This window comes from Dendronephthya gigantea, unplaced genomic scaffold (genome assembly GCF_004324835.1).
Source record: "Dendronephthya gigantea isolate DGI-Jeju-01 unplaced genomic scaffold, DenGig_1.0 000199F, whole genome shotgun sequence".
Lineage (NCBI taxonomy): Eukaryota > Metazoa > Cnidaria > Anthozoa > Malacalcyonacea > Nephtheidae > Dendronephthya > Dendronephthya gigantea.
In genome coordinates this window covers 281,548-302,053 of record NW_021163209.1, presented here as the reverse complement: position 1 = coordinate 302,053, position 20,506 = coordinate 281,548, and the positions used below count along the sequence as shown (strand labels likewise).

General features: G+C 36.0%; 2 protein-coding genes across 2 annotated transcripts; one reads left to right on the top strand and one right to left on the bottom strand.

Annotated features, from left to right (window-relative positions):
- Positions 1–385: 385 nt before the first annotated feature.
- On the bottom strand, positions 386–16,607 carry LOC114539310 (asparagine synthetase domain-containing protein 1-like). Its single transcript, XM_028559935.1, has 13 exons — positions 16,458–16,607; positions 7,500–7,733; positions 6,554–6,685; positions 5,749–5,880; positions 5,575–5,650; positions 4,161–4,983; positions 3,617–3,836; positions 2,958–2,992; positions 2,503–2,665; positions 1,975–2,042; positions 1,787–1,870; positions 1,149–1,239; positions 386–929 (listed from the first exon to the last, which is right to left on the bottom strand). Exons 1-13 carry the CDS (start codon positions 16,515–16,517, stop codon positions 753–755), a joined length of 2,295 nt encoding a protein of 764 aa, XP_028415736.1. The 5' UTR covers positions 16,518–16,607; the 3' UTR covers positions 386–752.
- A 92-nt stretch (positions 16,608–16,699) lies between these two features.
- On the top strand, positions 16,700–19,138 carry LOC114539334 (ATPase ASNA1 homolog). The gene is made up of 6 exons (XM_028559960.1): positions 16,700–16,802; positions 17,537–17,625; positions 17,875–17,932; positions 18,012–18,102; positions 18,286–18,436; positions 18,959–19,138. The coding sequence occupies exons 1-6, from the start codon at positions 16,700–16,702 to the stop codon at positions 19,136–19,138; spliced, it is 672 nt and encodes a 223-aa protein (XP_028415761.1).
- The last annotated feature ends 1,368 nt before the right edge of the window (positions 19,139–20,506 follow it).

Below are 20,506 nucleotides of genomic sequence, written 5' to 3'. Positions count from 1 at the left end.
AACCGTATCCTGTGCAGATTTACCGAGGACGCAGAGCAAAATGCACTCCTAGAGTCAACAACAAGTTAAATTTTCAATCACAGCCGAAGACCCAGTGCAGTAGTAACGTGCGTGTATATTGTTTCCCGCCAAAGTTCGACGATTCGAGGACAATTTTGGAAACCTCGCAAAAACCAGCGAATTCCCGCCATGTGCATTTGTTGAGCGACGAAGACATCCAACTGAAATCGAAATGTGTCGATGATTTTGGGAACTTTGATTTTGACGCTTTACTTCCTGCAATTTATTGGAAGTGTAGAGAAAATATGAATACGAACAATAGACATAAAGAGAAAAGTTGAACGAACACACTTCGACTGTAGGAAACTAAAACAATTTTGCTTCGTATAGGAAATCGAATATCTATTTTTATTAGGTAGTCCTGTAGCGTACTTTACTATTTCGAATTATACAAAATATGAACAATTGAGAATTTGGTGGAATGAAAAACTGTAGCTATATATATTCTAGGATATCTATCTATTAAAGAATGATTGTAGCTATTTTAGGTAATTGTGTTAAAGGCAATTAGATAAATTTATAGGAAAAGTATAAAATAAAACAATTCAAAAATAAATCCGCCTACATTTCATAAAACATCAATATCAGTATTCGATTATAAATTATTGTTGCAAGGTCATCATCACAAATTCTCCAATTAATAGTTCAGAATTAGGAAAACAATCCAAATGTATTTGCGCATTTCGTTGAAATCAAAATCTGTTGCACTTCTCACCCCCTTTCTCGCTAGAACTCTCTAATTTTGCAATTCTTGATCCAAATTGGATGGCTCTTTTTGGCAATGCGGATGAACCTTTCAGGCCAAGGGATTTTCCCAAACGGCGTAAAAGGATTTTCTCACCGATCCCACGAGGTAAGCGTGGGTCACACTGAATGCATCAAACGTCACATTAGTACACAAATAATACAATAGATGAAATTTTGAGCAAAAATTGAGCACAACTAGGGTGTTTTGGGAAATGCATGTACCAGTAAACTCCTAGCAGCTAGGAATCCTCAATCAACGTTCAGCTAAGCCTATATATAACAAGCTTGTATGAAGAAATAAAGAAAATATAACCAAATAAATAAAACAGATTTGAACCAACCTTTATCCAAACCGGCAAGTCATTTAGAAATGACACAACGTCTTCGTCAAGAAATGGAAAACGAGATTCACGACCATGGTCTGATATACATCTAGAATGATCAGCTAGTTTAATTATCACATCTGTCTCTGGCTTCTTTGAACGTGGTCAATTCAAACCGCTTTACTTTCTCTTAAGACTATTCAATGTTTTAAAATTGCCGTGTTATTCCATACGCAGCCCAGACTTGGTGTGCCCAGACGTGTGATACTCGCGCGCGTGTCGCGCTTAGTTTATTCACTTTGTCTATATAATAATATTCGTAATAATATTCCTCTATAACTACGATGTTTATGTTAAAATGGTAGAGAAATAACGCACCAATAGAGACTGTTGCAAGCTCTGCCGCTTAATTTCCCTCATGCTACTGCCAAAAATATTTAAACCTTAAAAAGTGACAATTACAATTTGCCTAACAAATATGTTTATTTTTTTACACATTCCGCGCAGCTTCATTTTCTAAAGAGAAAAATATGCGCTGCACTTTCACTTTCACATGAACAAATGAACATGATTTACATACTTCTGCTATTCACCACAGTATACATAATATTATAAAGTAAAAATATATAAATAATAAAGTATCATAAGGATCATACCGGTCATCACGGCCAAGATTTCGTTCTGATATTCTCTGCACTTCCATTTCAATTTCATCTACCAATCCCTTCCACCCGTCTTTACTGAAATTTAACAAAAAATACTTGCGGCAATGTTATTTATAGACCTATATAATATATAGGTTCTGAGATACCTATACATCCAAAACGGCAAAACTACAAGGTACCTGAAGCGGGAACGATGTCGAGCGTATCCTCCTAATTGTTCGTCTGCCCCCATCCCCACAAGCAGTACCTGTAAGTTGTGATGCACAATTTGAAAACGGACAGACAGCATACAATTTGCGGGATACTTATCATTACGGGATAAGGAATTACGTGGCCACCTGAAATTTTTGCATTGAAAATTTTGCTTTGAGAATTTCTTGCATGCTATTTTCTTGCATGCTTTCTTGGTTTAAAAGATTTATACGCGATAAACGCGACCTTGAATTCGTTGCTACATTGCCTAACAGACATGCCCTTTATTAAACTTATAACATTGACCCGATAAATTATACCATTACAGCCATGCTGTGTTTTTTCATTCTCAAGTATTTCTGTCTGTTTAAGCTATATATACGTAATTGTTTGAACACATCTGATAAGAAGGTAGCTATATTCGAAGATGCTGCAACACTGCCAATGTTTTTTTAAGTTTCCTAACAAATGAGTTGTTAATTTGCCCAAGTTTTCTACATAAAAAACATGCACACCTTTGCAGGACATGTATATGATGGTTCATGATCACAAGAACTAGAAATCTCTTCACCGCAACATAACGTGCCTTTTCCCCTTGCTGCAAACCACAGTGCACAGCCAATGCTGTCATCTAGCACTGTACTTAGAGGAGACACGAGATGGGTTATATAGTTTGACCTAAAAAAATAAATACAAATTATTGCTCATTAGTAATCAACAACACAAGTATGCATGGTCTTGCTTTGAAATGGAACAAGGGATTCTGCATGAATGTGTCATACATGGCGGCAAAGAATGAGAAGCTGCTGCAAGATTGTGCATGCATGAGAACCTTGTAGAGGAAGATATAAACACTCAAGGACATACAAATATTTATACTTTACTGCTGCTATTTCCGTACACACAATAGCTAGTGATGGATCCAGTTTCACTTTTGTTTTGCAGTAAAGTTTGTCACTATATAACCCACCTCTCCTTACGCAGTTCCTCCAAAGTAACATTCACCTATAGATTGAGCAAAGTATACACGTCACATACTTATATATGCCTGGGGCCAGTTATTTGAAAGGCGTTTAGCTTAAACGGTGCATGCATGGATACGTTCAAAATGGAAAACAAAATTATCTATATTTATTGAAAAACTGATCGAGCTGAAATATTTCGATGTAAATAGTTTAATTGTCAGTTAAAGTACATATATTAAATGGATAATATTTGGAGAGTATTTTTATAATAAATCGAGAGTATTTTAAAAATTGGCTTATCTGCCGTTTCAACTAAACGCCTTTCGAACAACCGGCCCCTCATGTTAACACCCAGTCAACAATCAATTTCGAAAGCAACTAATGTTGAACGCCGTTGGATGTATATGAATCCCCCTCCCTTATATAACGATCCTCCGCGGCCATGTCTATGCCATTTCCAAAAAATAGCTGTTTTCGACATAAGAGCTACAGGGTCTGTTTAGTATAGTAAATTTGCGTAATGAAAAACAAAGCTACAAAACACTTCGTTCGGAGTAAAAACGGGTGTATTTTTCTCGCGTCAGAAATATAACGCGACCAACAAGAACTAGTTTACCAACATACTACAAACGGCTTGGTTCAAAAAACACTTATAGCTACATACCTCAACAAAGTTCCACGTTCTGTGCGGATTAATCTGCCTAAGTTCGGCTACACCATCCCGCCCAGTAATCCGGTCAGGTACATCAAAGTTAGTGACATCATCACCGTCATCGCGATATTTGAAGCGGTTGTGTTTTCCTCCTTGTTTGCCATGCTTGCCTTTGCGCCTTTGTTCAAACGCAACGTTAATAAGATCTATACGTTCCTCTGATGGGACACACCTGTTAATAAATATAATGTGAGCAATAAATAAGCAAATAGAGGCAATTGTTAATTTGTATTAAGTTTTACAGTCCTATTCGGTGCAGGTGCAATCTACATTGCAATGTCGGAATGGCCAGTGAAAATGGTAACAAGGTTTGTCATTGTGCAAAATGTCATTGATTTAACAAGGAGAATTTCGCATATCTATAAAAGGAAAATTTGTTTACATTGTTCAGGTTAAGACAGTCAGAACGCCTAAATTTTTAATACTTTAATACTTTGAAATATAGTGAAAAATGCACCATTTTATCGATTTGTCATAATTATATTTCACAAATTACCTGTCTGCAAGTGCCGCGAGTACAATCGAGTCCAGTCCTCCGGAAAAAAGAATTCCGACATAACTTTTCGATTTCTTTTCAATACATTCCTCCCCCTCTCTTTTACTTGTAGTACAACCTCTCTGGACTTCTTCAGGTGGGGTTTCAGACTCATTCTCCGTTTTTCTTGGTAAATTAAAAACGCGCCTTTTAACAGCTTCAGTAAGAACGTTTGCAAACTGCTCAACCACGACGTCGCTAATATGGCCGCCATTTTGGCACTGGTTCGTTTGATCATCACGAAGCTGATCGAAATCCGTACCTTCTTCTACCTCATCTACGAAAAGTTCAGAAGACTGACTTGCAGTACCGGCTTCAACCGTGTGTCCTACATTACTTTGCTCTTCCATTTCGGTAGAACCAGGAACGATGTCGCCTCGCAACATTGTCTCACCAGATTGACCAACTATATCACCAGGAATGTTTGTGTTATATTTGTAGTTCGGAGTTTTTATTCGAAAATTTGCGATAGAACGAGTTACATAAGCGGGGTCATCGTCTTTTGTCGTTGTATCTGTATTTATACACGAATTACGTGACGTTCTACTCAGTTTATCGTTATCTGTCTTCCCTCTTACCGCCGAAGACACAGCTTCAGGTTGGCGTAAAGATTGCTCTGGCTGTTTCAAACAGTTGGTTGAAGATAGGGATTCTGAGGAATTAATGTCATCCATCATTTTTCTATTAAACTGCTTTGGAACAGGACATGCTGGATATTTGTTAGAGGAAGGTTCCTGCCATGGATATCTTTGCAAAAACGTCTGAACGTCTACAGCGCTCGCTTCTAGTTGATAAAATAGTAACAAAATTAGTTGGGTTATAAAAAAAGCGTGATCAGGGCGTGGCGAATGAGTCAGGATTGGGGGGGATGTCATGTGATTTCACCAACGTTTACAATGAAGATACCCAACTTTCTATCAGGGTACGGTACCTACATTTTTATTGAACGTTTTCGCCTTACTGACTCACAGCATATTCCAAGTTTAATACACTTTTACTCCCGCTTTTTATACCGGTATTGCTCGTTTTTTTCTCGATCAATAAAAAAGTTATGGTAACATTCTGTTAGCTAAATGGCATAGTTGTTGGAAATTGGTTAACATTGGGGAGAAACGTGTTTTGCGAGGCGTCACCATGGATCTTTGGAAACGGCCTTGAATCATATTCAGAAGTAATCCAGCATGTGTTGCACATTTCACGAATTCACTCGGATTTGTTGTTGCACTTTTTGACCAATACGTTGGCAATTATTGCGGGGTGTCACATCCCTCCAGGCCCACCGGTCGCCACGCCCCTGGAGGTTATAAATAATTGAAAAGAAATGACAAACCAAAATTTTAGGAAATGGTCCCGTATCATTCCGTAGTAATCGTACCTTCGGAGGAAAAATAATCACCAAATTTCCTTAAATCTATCGAATATATTCCATTGGCCGGCACTTCTTTCCAAAACTAAGCAAAGATGGAAAAGAAACTTGTATGGTAATCACGCAACGAGGTATTTGCCTCCATACGAATTACGATAACATATGCATATTTAGTCATATTACCTGTCCACCGGTATCTGATCTCGTTCCAACTGAGGACAATGTAAATAGGTCAGTGGATGACGAGGGGAGGTGCCAAAGCAAACTGCGCCGTCCAAAAAAATCTCGACCGAACCAGAGAGTATGTTTACTGGCCTAGGCACAGTCACACGCAGAAAAATACACATGAGCAAACATATATCAGAACTATACGGCATGTATTTGTGCATTTGATCGATAGCAGGATTATCTACGACTAAGACTACGAATTCGCAAAATGTTGAGCGGAAATCGCAGAGGCTGTGTGTTTACAGACAGAGAGACTGGTGTTAAATATTTGCTGGAGAAACTGCTCGAGATTAGGTGTAAAAAACTGTAAATATCTTTATTTTCTATAGCCGAGTATTTCGTCTACAACACTTTCTACTTTATATTCTTGTTAAGTACGAAACCTTTCAAGAAATGTAAATGATCACCAAATGATCATATTAATTTTATATCAAATCCAAAATTTTACATACTTCGATTCTTTAATTATGCTTAGTAGTTTCTTAGTGCAGCAAAGTGGTAATTATAAGGCTAGTTCACTAAGACACAATTGAAAATTACTGACGATGCCAAAATACGTGCCTGACAATCAAACCCTGCGTTCTTGCCAATCGACAACTGGCAAGATGAATCTTGCGAAGTGTGAAGATAATAGGAAGCCTTGCAATGCATAATACTTCATGGTTAGCAAGTATAACTTGTGTTATTCATGAGAGCTTTTACTTACTTTCGACTAGCACAACAACAAGCCCGTTGTATTGATATGTTTTTTACTAGTTACCTGATAATAGACAAACGCCCATGGTCCACGAATCTGGGACATTGTCCTGAGAACATGTTCCGCAACGTTGTCATCCATGGAAGTATGCAAACGTTTGAGCAATGTCGAGGTATCACTTTCATCAGCTGTAACCTATAATGCACAGGAAAATTTCATAATTGTAGGATTTCATGTTTTGTTTCTAAGCCTAAGGGGGAACAAACAAATCGTAAACCGCTAAACTGGCCAGGAATTAAGCGATGCTACGGCAATAGACTATTTAGAGGATCACATGCACAAATCAGATTATAATATTGAACGCGCTCTTTTTTATCTATTGTATTTCCCTTGAAATTCATCTGCAAAAAGCTGTACCAATCTCTAGCAATCTCGTATAAGATTGCCTTGGGTAGTTTCAACTATTTTTAACCCCCTGCAATTCAAAAACCGCAAGCTGTGATTGACAACCACGCATAAAATAAAGTGTACCTAATGTGACCTAAAAAAACCTAACCAAAACTATTCAAGTTTAGTAAGAGTGCCTTTCCTTGGCTGAATGTGATAATATATTGAAATAAGGTGGTGGATAAAAAATGTAGTTAATAAAATGTACCAGATCTGGTCACGCTGCTGGCGTATAGCTAACAACTTGAGAAAATGCACCGATTCTTAAAACACGCTAGCTAGTGCACGTTTACACTGTCCTTTCTTCGTATAACAACACCCTACTCTGGCGTTTATGTATTCGCATCTAATGACGTTGAGCGAGAAATTTTATCAAAATATGAATCAGCAACATTTTTAGCAGTCCATGTGAGTAGGCGATATCTGACAACGCAGAGTTTAGATCTCCTAGTGATCTACATCCTTTCACACTTGACCGGCGCTGCACTTCCTTTTGTAGACCGCATTTTGCAGTTCATAAGTTCACAAAGCAGATAAAAGAAAAGTAATTTAAAAATACTACCTTAATCCCTGCAAAAATTTCCCCATTCCATGCCAAAACATTACCAAATGTGTCTTCGACAGGTTGTTTGGCTATGCATTCGCCCCGAAGGTGAAGAACAGCAGCTGACAGATGGATAAAGCAGTTGGAGAGGTCGCAACTGGTACCACTGTGGCGTCTCTCTACGATATGCTTTTCACCGAAATTATCTGGGCCACGTCTTTGCAGAAGCGATTTGATCATTGTAATGATTTCCTTCAAATAAAGTGGACAATTTCCCCATGAAACTAAATTTAAACTGGGAATATTCATCACTACAGCTGGAAAGAGCATCCCAAACTTAGTCAAGGTGGAACGTTTGGTTTGGAAATATTGCAACGTGTGACAAATACATGCATGCAGGCGTGCAAATTTGGTAAGATTTGGAAAAGTAGTATATTACGCGCGAGAAAGAGTAACGTATAATATATTATAATACTAATATACTATAATATATAATATATATAACTATAATACTAATACTTTAATCTATATACAACTAATAATAAGACGTAGTATACCAATTTATATACAAAATTTGTAAACATGCATACAAACTTGACACAGCGATATTTTTCGTATCCTTGAAAATTTTGTAACAAAATTTTCCGATGCTTTTTCTACCTGTACTTCGCAGAACCGATGATATATTTTCCAGGATTTAGTTAATAGGGAACCATACAGGTGCTCTAAAATGACGGGATGGGACGGGGACTAGTTGTCAAATAAAAAATCTATTTCTCCTTCGAAACGACTTGAAATCTATTGAAATATACTTTATTTCGGTTTCAAGTTTATGTCAGAGCTATAATTAAAGCTACTTCATAGCTAGATCGTTTGTTTGATTTTTATTATGACTCGTTGCATGTGAAGGATCGCATACTCACTCGTTCTTTTTGCGATCCTTCACAACTCGTGCATACAAATCGTACGCACTCGCCAACAATGAAGTAATCTTTATATACAGTAGGAGGCAAAAGTTGAGTCCAGTGACTGTATTTCATTGTTTTAGCAACATATATTAATATTCTGCAGATAACTTTACCGATAAGTGGACTAGAAAAATACATGCTGTACAACAGCTATGAGATGTTATGATATTCATTTTACGTATGTTAATGTGCAAAATTGCATTACATGTCAATGCTTAGTATCCCTCTTTTTTGCTCTTGAAATGACCTTTATTCTTGCTCGCATAGATTCCATAGGTTTTTAATGTCGCACGTTCAATACCTTGCCAGCATTCGTTGACCATGCACTTGCCTCAAGTCATCCTGGCTGGCGTGTCTGTGCCTCGCCCTTTTCCGGTTAAAACGGTTCTACAAGTGCTCCATAGGTTTTAGATCTGGAATTTGAGGTGGAAAGCCATGAGAACAAGATCACCAGAACGAGTTTGCTTCCAAAAGATTTCTGGCACATAGAAGATGAGCATGTGCTTAGAGTGACTATCATGTAGTTAGACGCGCGATCATCTTTGTACCAGATGAAATTCCATTTCCTTGAAGAATTGGATGATACTTAATGATAATTAGGATCCTATTATATGATTTATATCTTTCAATATTGCCAAACCGAACATGACCGAAGCAGCTAAAAGTTTGCTTGAGTAGGATTTAGTTTCTTCGAACCTCTCCAAGGTTAGTTGCATACCACCTTTTTAAATTCTCACTTTTTCTGCGATCGTACGAGGAAAGAATCCTTCAATACTCCAAACTCTTCTTGTGCACCATCACTTTGCCCTTTTTCCCACCAATCTTAGGCAGTTTAAGGGAATGAAAACTTTATTTTGTTATCATTTAGATCATTAGGACCAAAGCAGTGTGCAATTAATATAGTTTACAGTACAGTATAGTTTACTGAAACACTAGCACGCATGTCTTAACTTTCAGAATACGCTGCCAGAATTTAATACTGGAATTCTACAACGACTGGACTCAAACTTTTGTCTCCTACTGTATATATAATGCATGATATTAAAAAATTCGCCAAACTGGCAAATGTATTGATCGCGATGAGCATTTCCAGCAAAATTCACGTAAATTCAATTATATGTTAAGACACAGAATGCATGCAAGTCTTTATTCAAATTAAAATTTTTTATTAAACTATAGAATACCTTCGATCAATATTTCATTTTTTTGTTGAAAACCCATTCGCTTAAAAAAGGTGAAACTGAGATCAAGGAATATATAGTATAAATATACAGTCACTTCCTCCTCATAATTTTAATACACATTATTTATGGTTTTTACTACATGCATGTTTTCTGTATATATACTATAATCTATATGTATACCTTGCGCCGTTTACTACAAATTTATTTTTACTAAATAACGAATCAATAAAATAACAATCTATTCGTCTAAAATTCAGATTAATTGCTACAATATACACCAATCAAAGTTCTTAATTATAAAGTTGTGGCAGAATTGATCGACATGTGTGTGGATCGCCGGAAGGATTTCCAGCAAAATTTTACATAATTTTATTTTAGACATGCAATTAATATATTTCTTTTAAATTAATATATTCTGCTTGGGATTAATAACATTGTATATATATATATACCAATCAAGGCATATGTGCCGAGAGCTATTAATCAATATTTCATATTTTTTGTTTCATCCAACAAACACAATGCAAGGTCAATATATTCAATCTCCCATAATATTAAAACTTTCTTATAATTTAACCACACATCATTGGTGAGATAATCCTTGATTAACCGTTCCTTCGACAAACAAAACGTTAAAGTAAACAAGAGAGATGAATTTCGACTTCAACTTAACGCGGCTGGATTTGTATTTTATCTCTTTATTCGGCATCGTTTCTCATGTACTGCTTTTGATAGCCTTCATCAAAGATCCTTTAAAGCGTTTTAGAAATTCTGCAACTTCTCTCGTCGCAAACCTGGCTTGCTCCGATCTTCTAATTTGTTTCTCTGGACTATTTGTGGCAAGTAACTCGAAAGGACGAGTAAATTGGGTCATTTTTAACATTTGGCAGTCAACCGTGCCAGTATCGATTTTTACAATTTTTGGAATCGCTGTGGACCGATACCTGATGGTCGCTTTTCCCTTCAAACATAAATCCTACATGAACGGCAAGAAAATAGTTTTTTGGGTAATACTCTTTTGGATAGTACCTTTCTGCTCTAATATACGAGAATTCTTATCACCTCAATCAAATGGAATATTCCAGGTCAGTTCGGACAAACTTTATGCCGGACTGATATCACGTTGTTGACAGGTTTTCTGTATGTAATGACAACTCGCTCGTTGCGAATCCAAGCACGAAATTTAGCGTCGCACAATCCAGAAGACGGTACAAACCGTACACAAGCAGTTCGAGCGTCAAGAGAAAGGCGATTCATGAATACTATAGCTTTGGTGGCAAGCATTACATTTATTGGTATTGTTCCCTGTTTTATTTTATACAACGTTACACAAGAGGAGGGAATAGATTTATATTATAATCCGAGTATAGCAGTTAAAATATCGTTTCGTCTTTCATTAGCATTATTGTATTGCACTTTTGCCGTAAATCCTCTGATATATTTTCTCCGTTTAACCAATTATCGTAAAACATTTCTTGCCTTGTATTGGAGACGCAAAGCTCATATATAAAGGGAGAAATAATTTTCACATGTAAGAAGTGGATGAGCACGCTAGCAACCGGCTGTAAGGCCAGAAGCCTGGTTCTCATAAGCATGTCACTGCATGACAGTCGGTGATGGCTATTGATAAAAATGTAGTTTATTATTATTATTATATTAAAGTCCTAAAATCTAGACGGAGTCGGAGCAGACGTGAAATTGTACAATGTTGAAAACTATATATATTAAATTTAGATTATAATAATTAATTATGTACATATAAAAATAGTTCGACATGTTATAAAAATAATAGACATCTATTCAAAAAAGGTCGTTTGAATCATTCAGTTTTAAGTCGAGGAAGAAAAAATTATGTCCCTTCGTTTTAAGCTTCTATGCATAAAGGAGGCAATTATATAGTGCATGTATCCTAATATTTCTTTTCTCGATAACTTCAGATATTTTGATATTCTTTGTTGTCATAGCCATAACGATAAGACAACGATAAGGAAGAACTTATCTGTACGATCTAAATATTTGTTTTGAAGTACAGGGCCCCACACTTTAATGCAGTAATAAAATAGTGACTGATGATTAACGAGTCGGATAATTTGTTTAACTGTGCAGTAGGGTAACCATAGCATCTACACACTCTCATTATGTATAACCGCCCATTATAGCTTTCGACAGGAGATTATCAACAAGAAGATCCCACTCCCAACAGCACGGGTTGTCCCGAAATGTTACACCTAATAAGTTTAGCTCATTTTCTCGTTCTTTGCCTTCAATCGGTGATGGTAATGGTTTAGTAGAACTACCGTGCACAACCATTTCCCACGTTTTGGAAAGGTTTAACACCATTGGTTTTGTTTCTGACCAATTCTGAATGTGTTCCACTTCAGCTTGAATTGACTGGAGCACCAACTAACAGCTTATTTTGTGGATCAGTGAGTTTTATATTGTTGACCACTAGTGAAAATATAGGAAAGGACCTAAAACGGTACCCTGAGGCACCCCCTTTTGTTTATATCAAGATAAACAGTTTCTATACCATCAACAATGATTCTTTGTTTTCAGTTAGTCAGAAAACGAATAATTATTATTATTATTATTATTATTATACATAAAACATACTCCCAATAGGGCTTTTCAGTATGTACTAACAAGGCTAAAAATAGGTATATTTCTATCTACAATTACGTTATTGACTATGCTATGTTTATAAAATATGTTTACAATTAAGAGAAATCCTAGTTGTATAGTTATACTAAGATTTTAATACTTTAACTAAGATATAGGTTTCCGTTAACGTTATTTGTTAACATATTTTTCTTTAAGTGCTTCTTAAATGTTTTAAAAGGTAGTTTTTTAAAATCTTTATCTAAAATGTTCCAGATTTTTATTGCTCTATAGCAAAAACTTCTTTGACCTGATGTTGTTTTGCATGGGGGAATGTCAAGGTCGTCTTTATTCCGGGTGTTCTTGTTGTGAACTGCATTTCGTTTTAAAAACTGGTCACATAAGTACGGCGGTGCAAGTTCGTTCATGCATTTATAAGCCATTAGTGTATCTCTGTACTGTAAATGTTCCTTGACTGGGAGCCAACCGATCGCCTGTAGTACTGGTGTTATGTGGTCGTATTTCCTTGTATTTGTTATAATCCTACAAGCAAAATTTTGTACTTTTTCGAGTTTTTTTATGTTTGTTGCCGATGTATTCGACCACACCGTAGAGCAGTAATGCAATCTGCTCATCACTAGGGCATTGACAATCGTGTGGAGGGTTTCGCTATCGAAGCTGTCCTTTACTCTATTTATTTGGTACAGTTTTGCCATTGAGGATGATATGACGTGTCGTATATGATGATCATAACTTAAATAACTGTCCATGAATAGCCCTAGGTCTTTGGCGTAAGAGGAAGGTGTGATCTCTTTTCCTAGGAACGAGATAACCAGTCCTTCAGTAAGGTTTCCGATTAACTGTCGAGTGCCTATTAGTATTAATTTTGTCTTTTCAGGGTTAATTAACAGCTTATTTGTGAAACACCATGTTGCAATCCTCTTAAGATCCTCTTCTATGTTACTTTTTGCATCGATTATATTCGTGATTGGAAAGGACATGAATATTTTCGAATCATCCACAAATGATTCTAACTTAGCTGTTTTTGGTGCTGTTGGAAGGTCGTTTATATAGATGCAAAATAATAGAGGTGACAATATTGCCCCTTGTGGGACGCCATGAGTGATTGAAAGAGTTTCTGATACTGAAGAGCCAATGCGTACGTATTGCTTTCTGTCTGAAAGGTAGCTTCTAAACCAATTTAGAGCCTTACGAGATACTCCAATATTGCTTAGTTTTTGAAGCAATATTGTGTGGTCAATGCTATCGAAGGCTTTGGACAGATCTAACAGAATAAGGGCAGATAGCTCTTTGTTATCCATTGCGTTCAGGAAAAAATCGTTTACTAATATATGAGGGTTTCCGTTGAATGGTACTTTCTGTTTCCACTCTGGTGTGCCGTAAGGTGGCCGGTCCGGTTTAAAAAACTCGTGAATTGATTTAAGGCCGCTTTCTCACATACCTTCGAGATTACATTGAGCATTGAGAGGGGACGGTTGTTGGAGGCTATTTCGTGATCCCCTTCTTTTAATATTGGTATGATTTCTGCTATTTTCCAGGCTTCTGGAAACGTATTAGTTGTAAATGAACTGTTGATGATATCGTCAGGGGGCCTAAGATTACTTGGAGGCAGTCTTTAATAGTTCTCATACTGATTTTGTCGGGACCTGGTGATTTATTTGATGGCATAGATGTTAGTATGCGTTCAATTTCCGCACAGGTAACAGGTATGAAGTGGAATGACTCTTCGATCGGACATTGTAGGTTCTTGATTTCACAGGCAGACATGGAAGATATATTGATGTTATTATCTAAGGCCAGTTGCGTAGCTGTTTCGGCGGCTGTTATCCCTACTGACTGGAAAAAACTGTTAAAATCGTTGGCAACCTCTTCCTGGTTTTTGTTGTATATTGGGGTTGTTTTGTCTCTAGACGGAATGCGGCTATGAATTACTTTCCAAAGTGACCCAGGTTTGTCTTTATGTGTATTAACTTCAGTGCGGACGTAGTCTTTCTCTGCGACTTTTAAGGTGGATTTGATTGATTTTTGGACTGTTTTAAAGTTCTTCCAGTCCTCCATTTCTCGTGTCTGTTTGTATCGACGATGTAGCTGGTCTCTGTAGATCATTTGTTTTTTGATGTCAGCAGTAACAAATGGACAGGATCGACGTCGAATCTTGACCTCTTTAATTGGAGCATGGACAGCCAAAGTAGTAGAGAGGACATCATTAAGTTTTCTGAGTTTTGAATTGACATTGGAATCGAAAAAGATGGAAATGAGTTCTTGTGATCTTGTACCAAGATGGGTAATGAACTTTGAACTATCATAGCTTTTATAGCTTCGCGTCAGGATGCTCTGTACTGATGGCTTAGGAAGTTTCATGTTTAACGCGGTGTATACTGGTAGGTGGTCGCTTATGAGTGTGTCCATAACACCACTTTGATGGACAAGGTTGGGTGATGAAGTTATGATTACGTCGATTAGTGATTCACAAGTGTTTGTGATCCTGGTTGGTGAAGTGATCAATTGCTTTAAGTTCATCTCGTACATGAAGTTTTCCAATGCTGTGGTCTCAGCGGTGACCTTCATGGTGTTGCAATTTAGGTCTCCCAAAATAAATATGGGTTTGTCCTGCATGGCGGCTTGCATATAACTTGCTTTTAGGTTGTTTTCTAGGCAGGACGGCGGGCAGTCTGGTGGTCTATATGATACACAGAGCAGGATAGATCTTAACTTTTTAGTCTGAAGTTTGAGCCAAAGCTGCTGGAAGTAATCGGTGGAAACTGATGATATTTCCTTCAGTACGGTGACCTTAATATCACTCCGAATGTACGCAGCTATAATCCATTTTGCACTACGAAAATAATCCATTTTGCACGACGAAAAATAAAAAAGGAGGAATTTCAAATTTGTTCTTTGAACATTTTTCATGTTTTCAGGCAAAGCCAATTAGAATGCCTTAATTTCTAATACTTATTTGCAAAAAAGACACATACCCTGCCAACAAACAATAGAGAGAAAAACAATGACATTTTACCACAACACTCTCTTTTCTTATACTCTTCTGGCTTAAAAAACTCAAGTTCGCTTTAGTACCACAAATTACGTTAGCTGCATTGACTGTAGTGCTGGAAAACGCCAATTAAATTCCTTTCGAATTAAAAGTCAGATCAGAAAAAAGTCTGAATTCTTAATGGTTTAATTCCTTCTGCTAATTAGCATTTTGCTACTTTCAGTATATGATTTGAAAGAAAGAATTAATAAAAACAGTTGCTTATACCTCTTATCAACCTCTTTTTATACTAGTTATATCCAGCCTACTAATGATATCCAGATTGACCTTACCACTATCTAAGTGCTGCACCCTCATTAGCTATGCCACTTGCTTTCTATTAGCGGGTGGCAAAAATTCATGTAATTAATTGTTCAATAATTCTTTTCTTACTAGTCTTTTCTTACTACTACTAATTCACACAGATTACAGACTATAATGGTTTATTCCTGTTGATATGATAATTGATAGGAATCTTATTTAAGCTCATAATAATATTGTGGAAGAGCATTAAACAGATACAATCATTGTCCTGTTAGAAATTTGTAATTGGTTATTTTCAATTTTAGGATAATAACAATTTGGACATTAGTCGATCAAATACCATGGGTACAAGACTGGCACTAGTCGAATAATCGCTAGTGTATTATCAATATCAGATAACTTGAATTGAGAAATAGAAAAACAAATCATCAATATAAATAGCGTTGGTTTGTGCAGAAACCACAACTGAGTTTCAAGATGGTTGCAATTCATGCTTTTTGAAGCGTTTTAGCTTCTGAACAATAAAAAGGTTAAAACCATACTTATTCATATACTCATGATAGTAAAATTTGGGGAGTCAAAAGAACTGACTTAATGAAGTACTAATTCTGTTACATTGCAAACTGTGTGAAGATTGTTAGTTTGAAATTAAAACAGATGAATAATTGGTATTGGTGAATTACTGCCTCCAAACAGTTGGCTTCAGTAATAAATAATTTTGCTTTATTTTAAATTTTGTATGAGTATTTTGATTATTTAAAGCAGACATCACTCAGAAGTTATTCTAGTTAAAATATTGAGTGACTAACCCTCCAATGTAATAGTTTGTAATTATACTGCATGTTAGGTAGGTTCAATGATAGGTTCATCATTGATAATTTTCAATAAAAATACAACAAAAGTTAATAACCTTTCTTCTAAGATTAGCTTCTTCCGTCGAGGGACAAATGGTACAAAATATTCCACACATTTTCAATATTTGAATGTATTTCAATCACTTGATTGATTGACTGTAGGATCCACTGAGGCTAACTTTACTATATTTTACTATAGTTCATTATAAAAGATGAATAAGAATATAAAATCCTTTCTAACACTGATCTGCATACGAACTGATCGCACTGGAGTTAGAAGTAAAGCCAACTAGCCAAGATGGCGTCCGCTCCAGATGTGGATGATTTGGAACCGCTTGATCCATCGATCAATAATATTCTTGAACAAACTAGTTTAAAATGGATATTTGTTGGCGGGAAAGGTGGGGTCGGAAAGACTACATGTAGGTCAGTACCAAAAATGATTTTAAACTCAATTGAGTGTAAAATACTTTGAATATTCGTTATATTCCTTGCTCAATGCTTGAAACCTGAAATATGGATCACAGGATCAGGCAAGATGAGATCATGACGTCAGATTAGACAGAATCATCATCAGGCAGAGTAAATTTACGTACAGTATGATACATGGTCTTATTCACAGCTAAGATGTTAATGTTATGCCATAACTACAAATGAAATTGTCAGCAAATGTCTGATAGACTGATACTCTGATTAACATTATTTTTATTGTGTATGTACATATAGACATATTATATTACATTGATAAGAAAATTTCGATTTTCTCTTGTTTGATCCATATTTTGGATTCAACATGGCAATGGTGTTTTGTGTTTTATTTTTTGTTGAACACCAACAAAAATTCTATAGATGAATATGAATTGGTATGCAGTTTGGTTATTATTGTTTGTTCAGTGTTAATTTTGATGTGAATTCAATGAAAATTCAATTTTTAGTAGCAAAGTCTACTCTCACATTCCTACACACAACATCAAATTGATGTGTATGATTGAAAATGTCAGTTTGGCATTTTGAGCAGAAATGTATATGGACACGATTGCTGATTGAATTACAACATCATGTCAATTATTTTTTAGCTGCAGTCTTGCATTGTCATTAGCCAAGGTTCGTGAGAACGTTTTGATAATATCGACAGATCCTGCACATAACATATCAGATGCTTTCAATCAGAAATTTGGCAAAACCCCAACAGCTGTTAAAAAATGTCCAAACCTTTATGCAATGGTAAGTGCTTCGGTCCTATAAAACCATATTTTTAGATTTATTAGCACTGTGTTGAAGCCATAAAGATAAAAGATTTTTTTAATTTTGTATTCATGTGCATCAAATTAGCAAAAGCAACTAATTAGTTCAAGAGTTAATGTTGCAACATATGTTTTAAATTTTGTCATTAGAGTTAAACAATACTCTATGTTTTAAATGAATTTTCCTTTTGCTTCTGGCATTTATTTTTTGTAATAATTTGCATAACAGGAAATTGATCCCAATCTTGGCTTTTCTCAATTACCAGATGATTTTATTGATGAACCAGGTATAGTTCAAATAATAACTGGTATCATGACAATAAGTGAATGCCCCTTAATTATCTTTGACAAAATTAATAATTACAGATGCAGTTAGCCTTGGAAAACGCCTTGCTCAAGATTTTCTTGGAGCATTTCCTGGTATTGATGAAGCCATGAGTTTTGCAGAAGTCATGAGGTAATATACTATGGCATATTATTTGGCGAATGCTCAAGTAATGTTGCTTATAAATTACACTTGGTAATTGGTATGGAACTTGAGCATGTGGTGTAGGTATATAGCTATATAAGTATACAGAAATAAACAATTAAGTGATGCTTGGTAATATTTGCATTACCATTTCAACCTTTTTTTTCCTAGGTTGGTGACACACATGGATTTTTCTGTTGTTGTGTTTGACACTGCTCCTACAGGGCACACATTAAGGTTGCTGTCATTTCCATCACTGATAGAAAACTCGCTGGGGAAACTCCTTCAAATTAAAAATCAATTCACTCCAATAATAAATCAAGTATGTTTTTCCGTGATATTTAGTCAGGTATTTTGTATAAGGCAAAACTAGAGCCTTAATCTTCCCAATGAAGTGAGTGGGACTATGTAGGGTACAGGATCGTACGCAGAATTTCTGGGCTGGGGGGCAGTGATCTTTGTTGAATAGGGTACAGTTTATTTTTATAAACAGGACATAACATACAACTTCTAAAAATTCTAAGTTGCATTTTTTCTAATGGGGCCAGATGCCCTCCCCCTGTCCCCTCGCTGTGTATGGCCCTGGTAGGGTAGCTTATTCCTTTGTGAAATATCAAATAGAATTTACATGTGACTGTATAACTGCGAAACAAACTCCTCTAATGAAAAAGAAAACGCAACATCAGTTACATATGAGCGGCATTGTGATGTGCAAGAGCTTTTCTGCGTTACTTGAAAGCAGGTGTCTTATACATGATAATAGCAAACTAAAGAAAAGGCAAAGCTTTGATGCCCTTTCGTATAAGCCTTGTTACTTTTGGCTGAAATAGTAATTGTGTTTCAGTTTAGTGGTTTGCTGGGTGTAAGCGATGCTGATCCCAGCATGGTGACGAATAAATTAGAGGAGAGTATGCCCGTTATTAAAGACGTCAGTGCAAAACTGAAGAATGCGGTAAATTTATGTTACATTTGTATCAGGATTGGATATAAGAAGATTGAAGTAAAATCTAGATATAAGAAATAAGTAAAATCTAGTTCTAATCTTACTTACCATTAAAAAGATATGACCCCACAAGTATAAATGATACATTTTAATGTAACCTTTTTTACTTGAATACGGTATGCACTATTAAATAATATGCAACTTATAATATAAGAAGATATATATAAGAATATTCATGCTCAAAATAAACCCTACAGTATATTATCTAAAAAAAAAAGAAATAATGCAAGACTGCCAACCCTAAGCCCAAGTGTGGCACTTTTTTACTAGGAACACACCACGTTTGTTTGCGTTTGTATATCGGAATTCCTTTCTTTGTACGAAACCGAGAGACTGGTTCAAGAATTAGCCAAATCTGACATCGACACTCACAACATCATCGTGAATCAGCTAGTATACGTAAATGAAGATAGGAAAGGTTTGTAAGCAGTAACCCTCGTACAGTACCCGTTCCCGGAAAATTTAAGCACAGGGCAGTTTACTGTACTATACTTATGCACGAATATAAGCTTAATGTTATCTTCAGAAAATTAGGAGACAAGCCTGGTCATTGACATAACTTCAAGTCGCTGTAACCCCCTTATGATTTGCTGGTTTAACAATCATTCCCCTAAATATTTTTTTTTATCAATATATTTATACAAACACTAGACGCCTGTAAGTTATGCGAAGCTAGAAGGAAAATCCAAGCAAAGTATTTGGAACAGGTGTGTATGAGTAGAGCATTCACTTTGTTTTGGAGAAAAGGAATAAATGCATGGTCATGGAGTATACCTACATGAAGCAGGGATATAATCTAAGTCCGAAAAATTGAACCGAATCAGTCCACGTTAACAGCAATCAACGTTAATAGGGAGATTTAGCACGAGGACGTGAACGTAAAATAGGACGTGAAAGTGGCGAATAAATGGCGTGATGCGTCTATATATAGACATTCCTCGCCATTAGCCATTTTCACGTCACCTTTGACGTTCACGTCCTCATGCTGAATCCCCCAAGTATTTTGACTGTATTTCGGTTTGAAAATAATATAGAATAGAAATAGAATATAGTGTAAATATCAATTTACATGAAGTTGTTTTTCACTTATTTTCACATTTTCCCACAGTGCTGTACAGTATATTCAATAGTATAGCTGTAGTATTGATAGCACTAAGCGTCACTAAATTTTACCACGACTAACATCAATTCTAAGTGTTAACTTTCATTGACCAGGTCGAATTTTTATTAGTTTCAGTATTTACTGTTGTAAAATTTAGAGTATCATCTTATTCGTCTATACTCTATAAAAACATGTCCTGAACTTTTCAGATTGACGACCTTTATGAAGACTTTCACGTCACCAAATTACCGCTTCTTCCACACGAAGTTCGAGGATGTGATAAAATA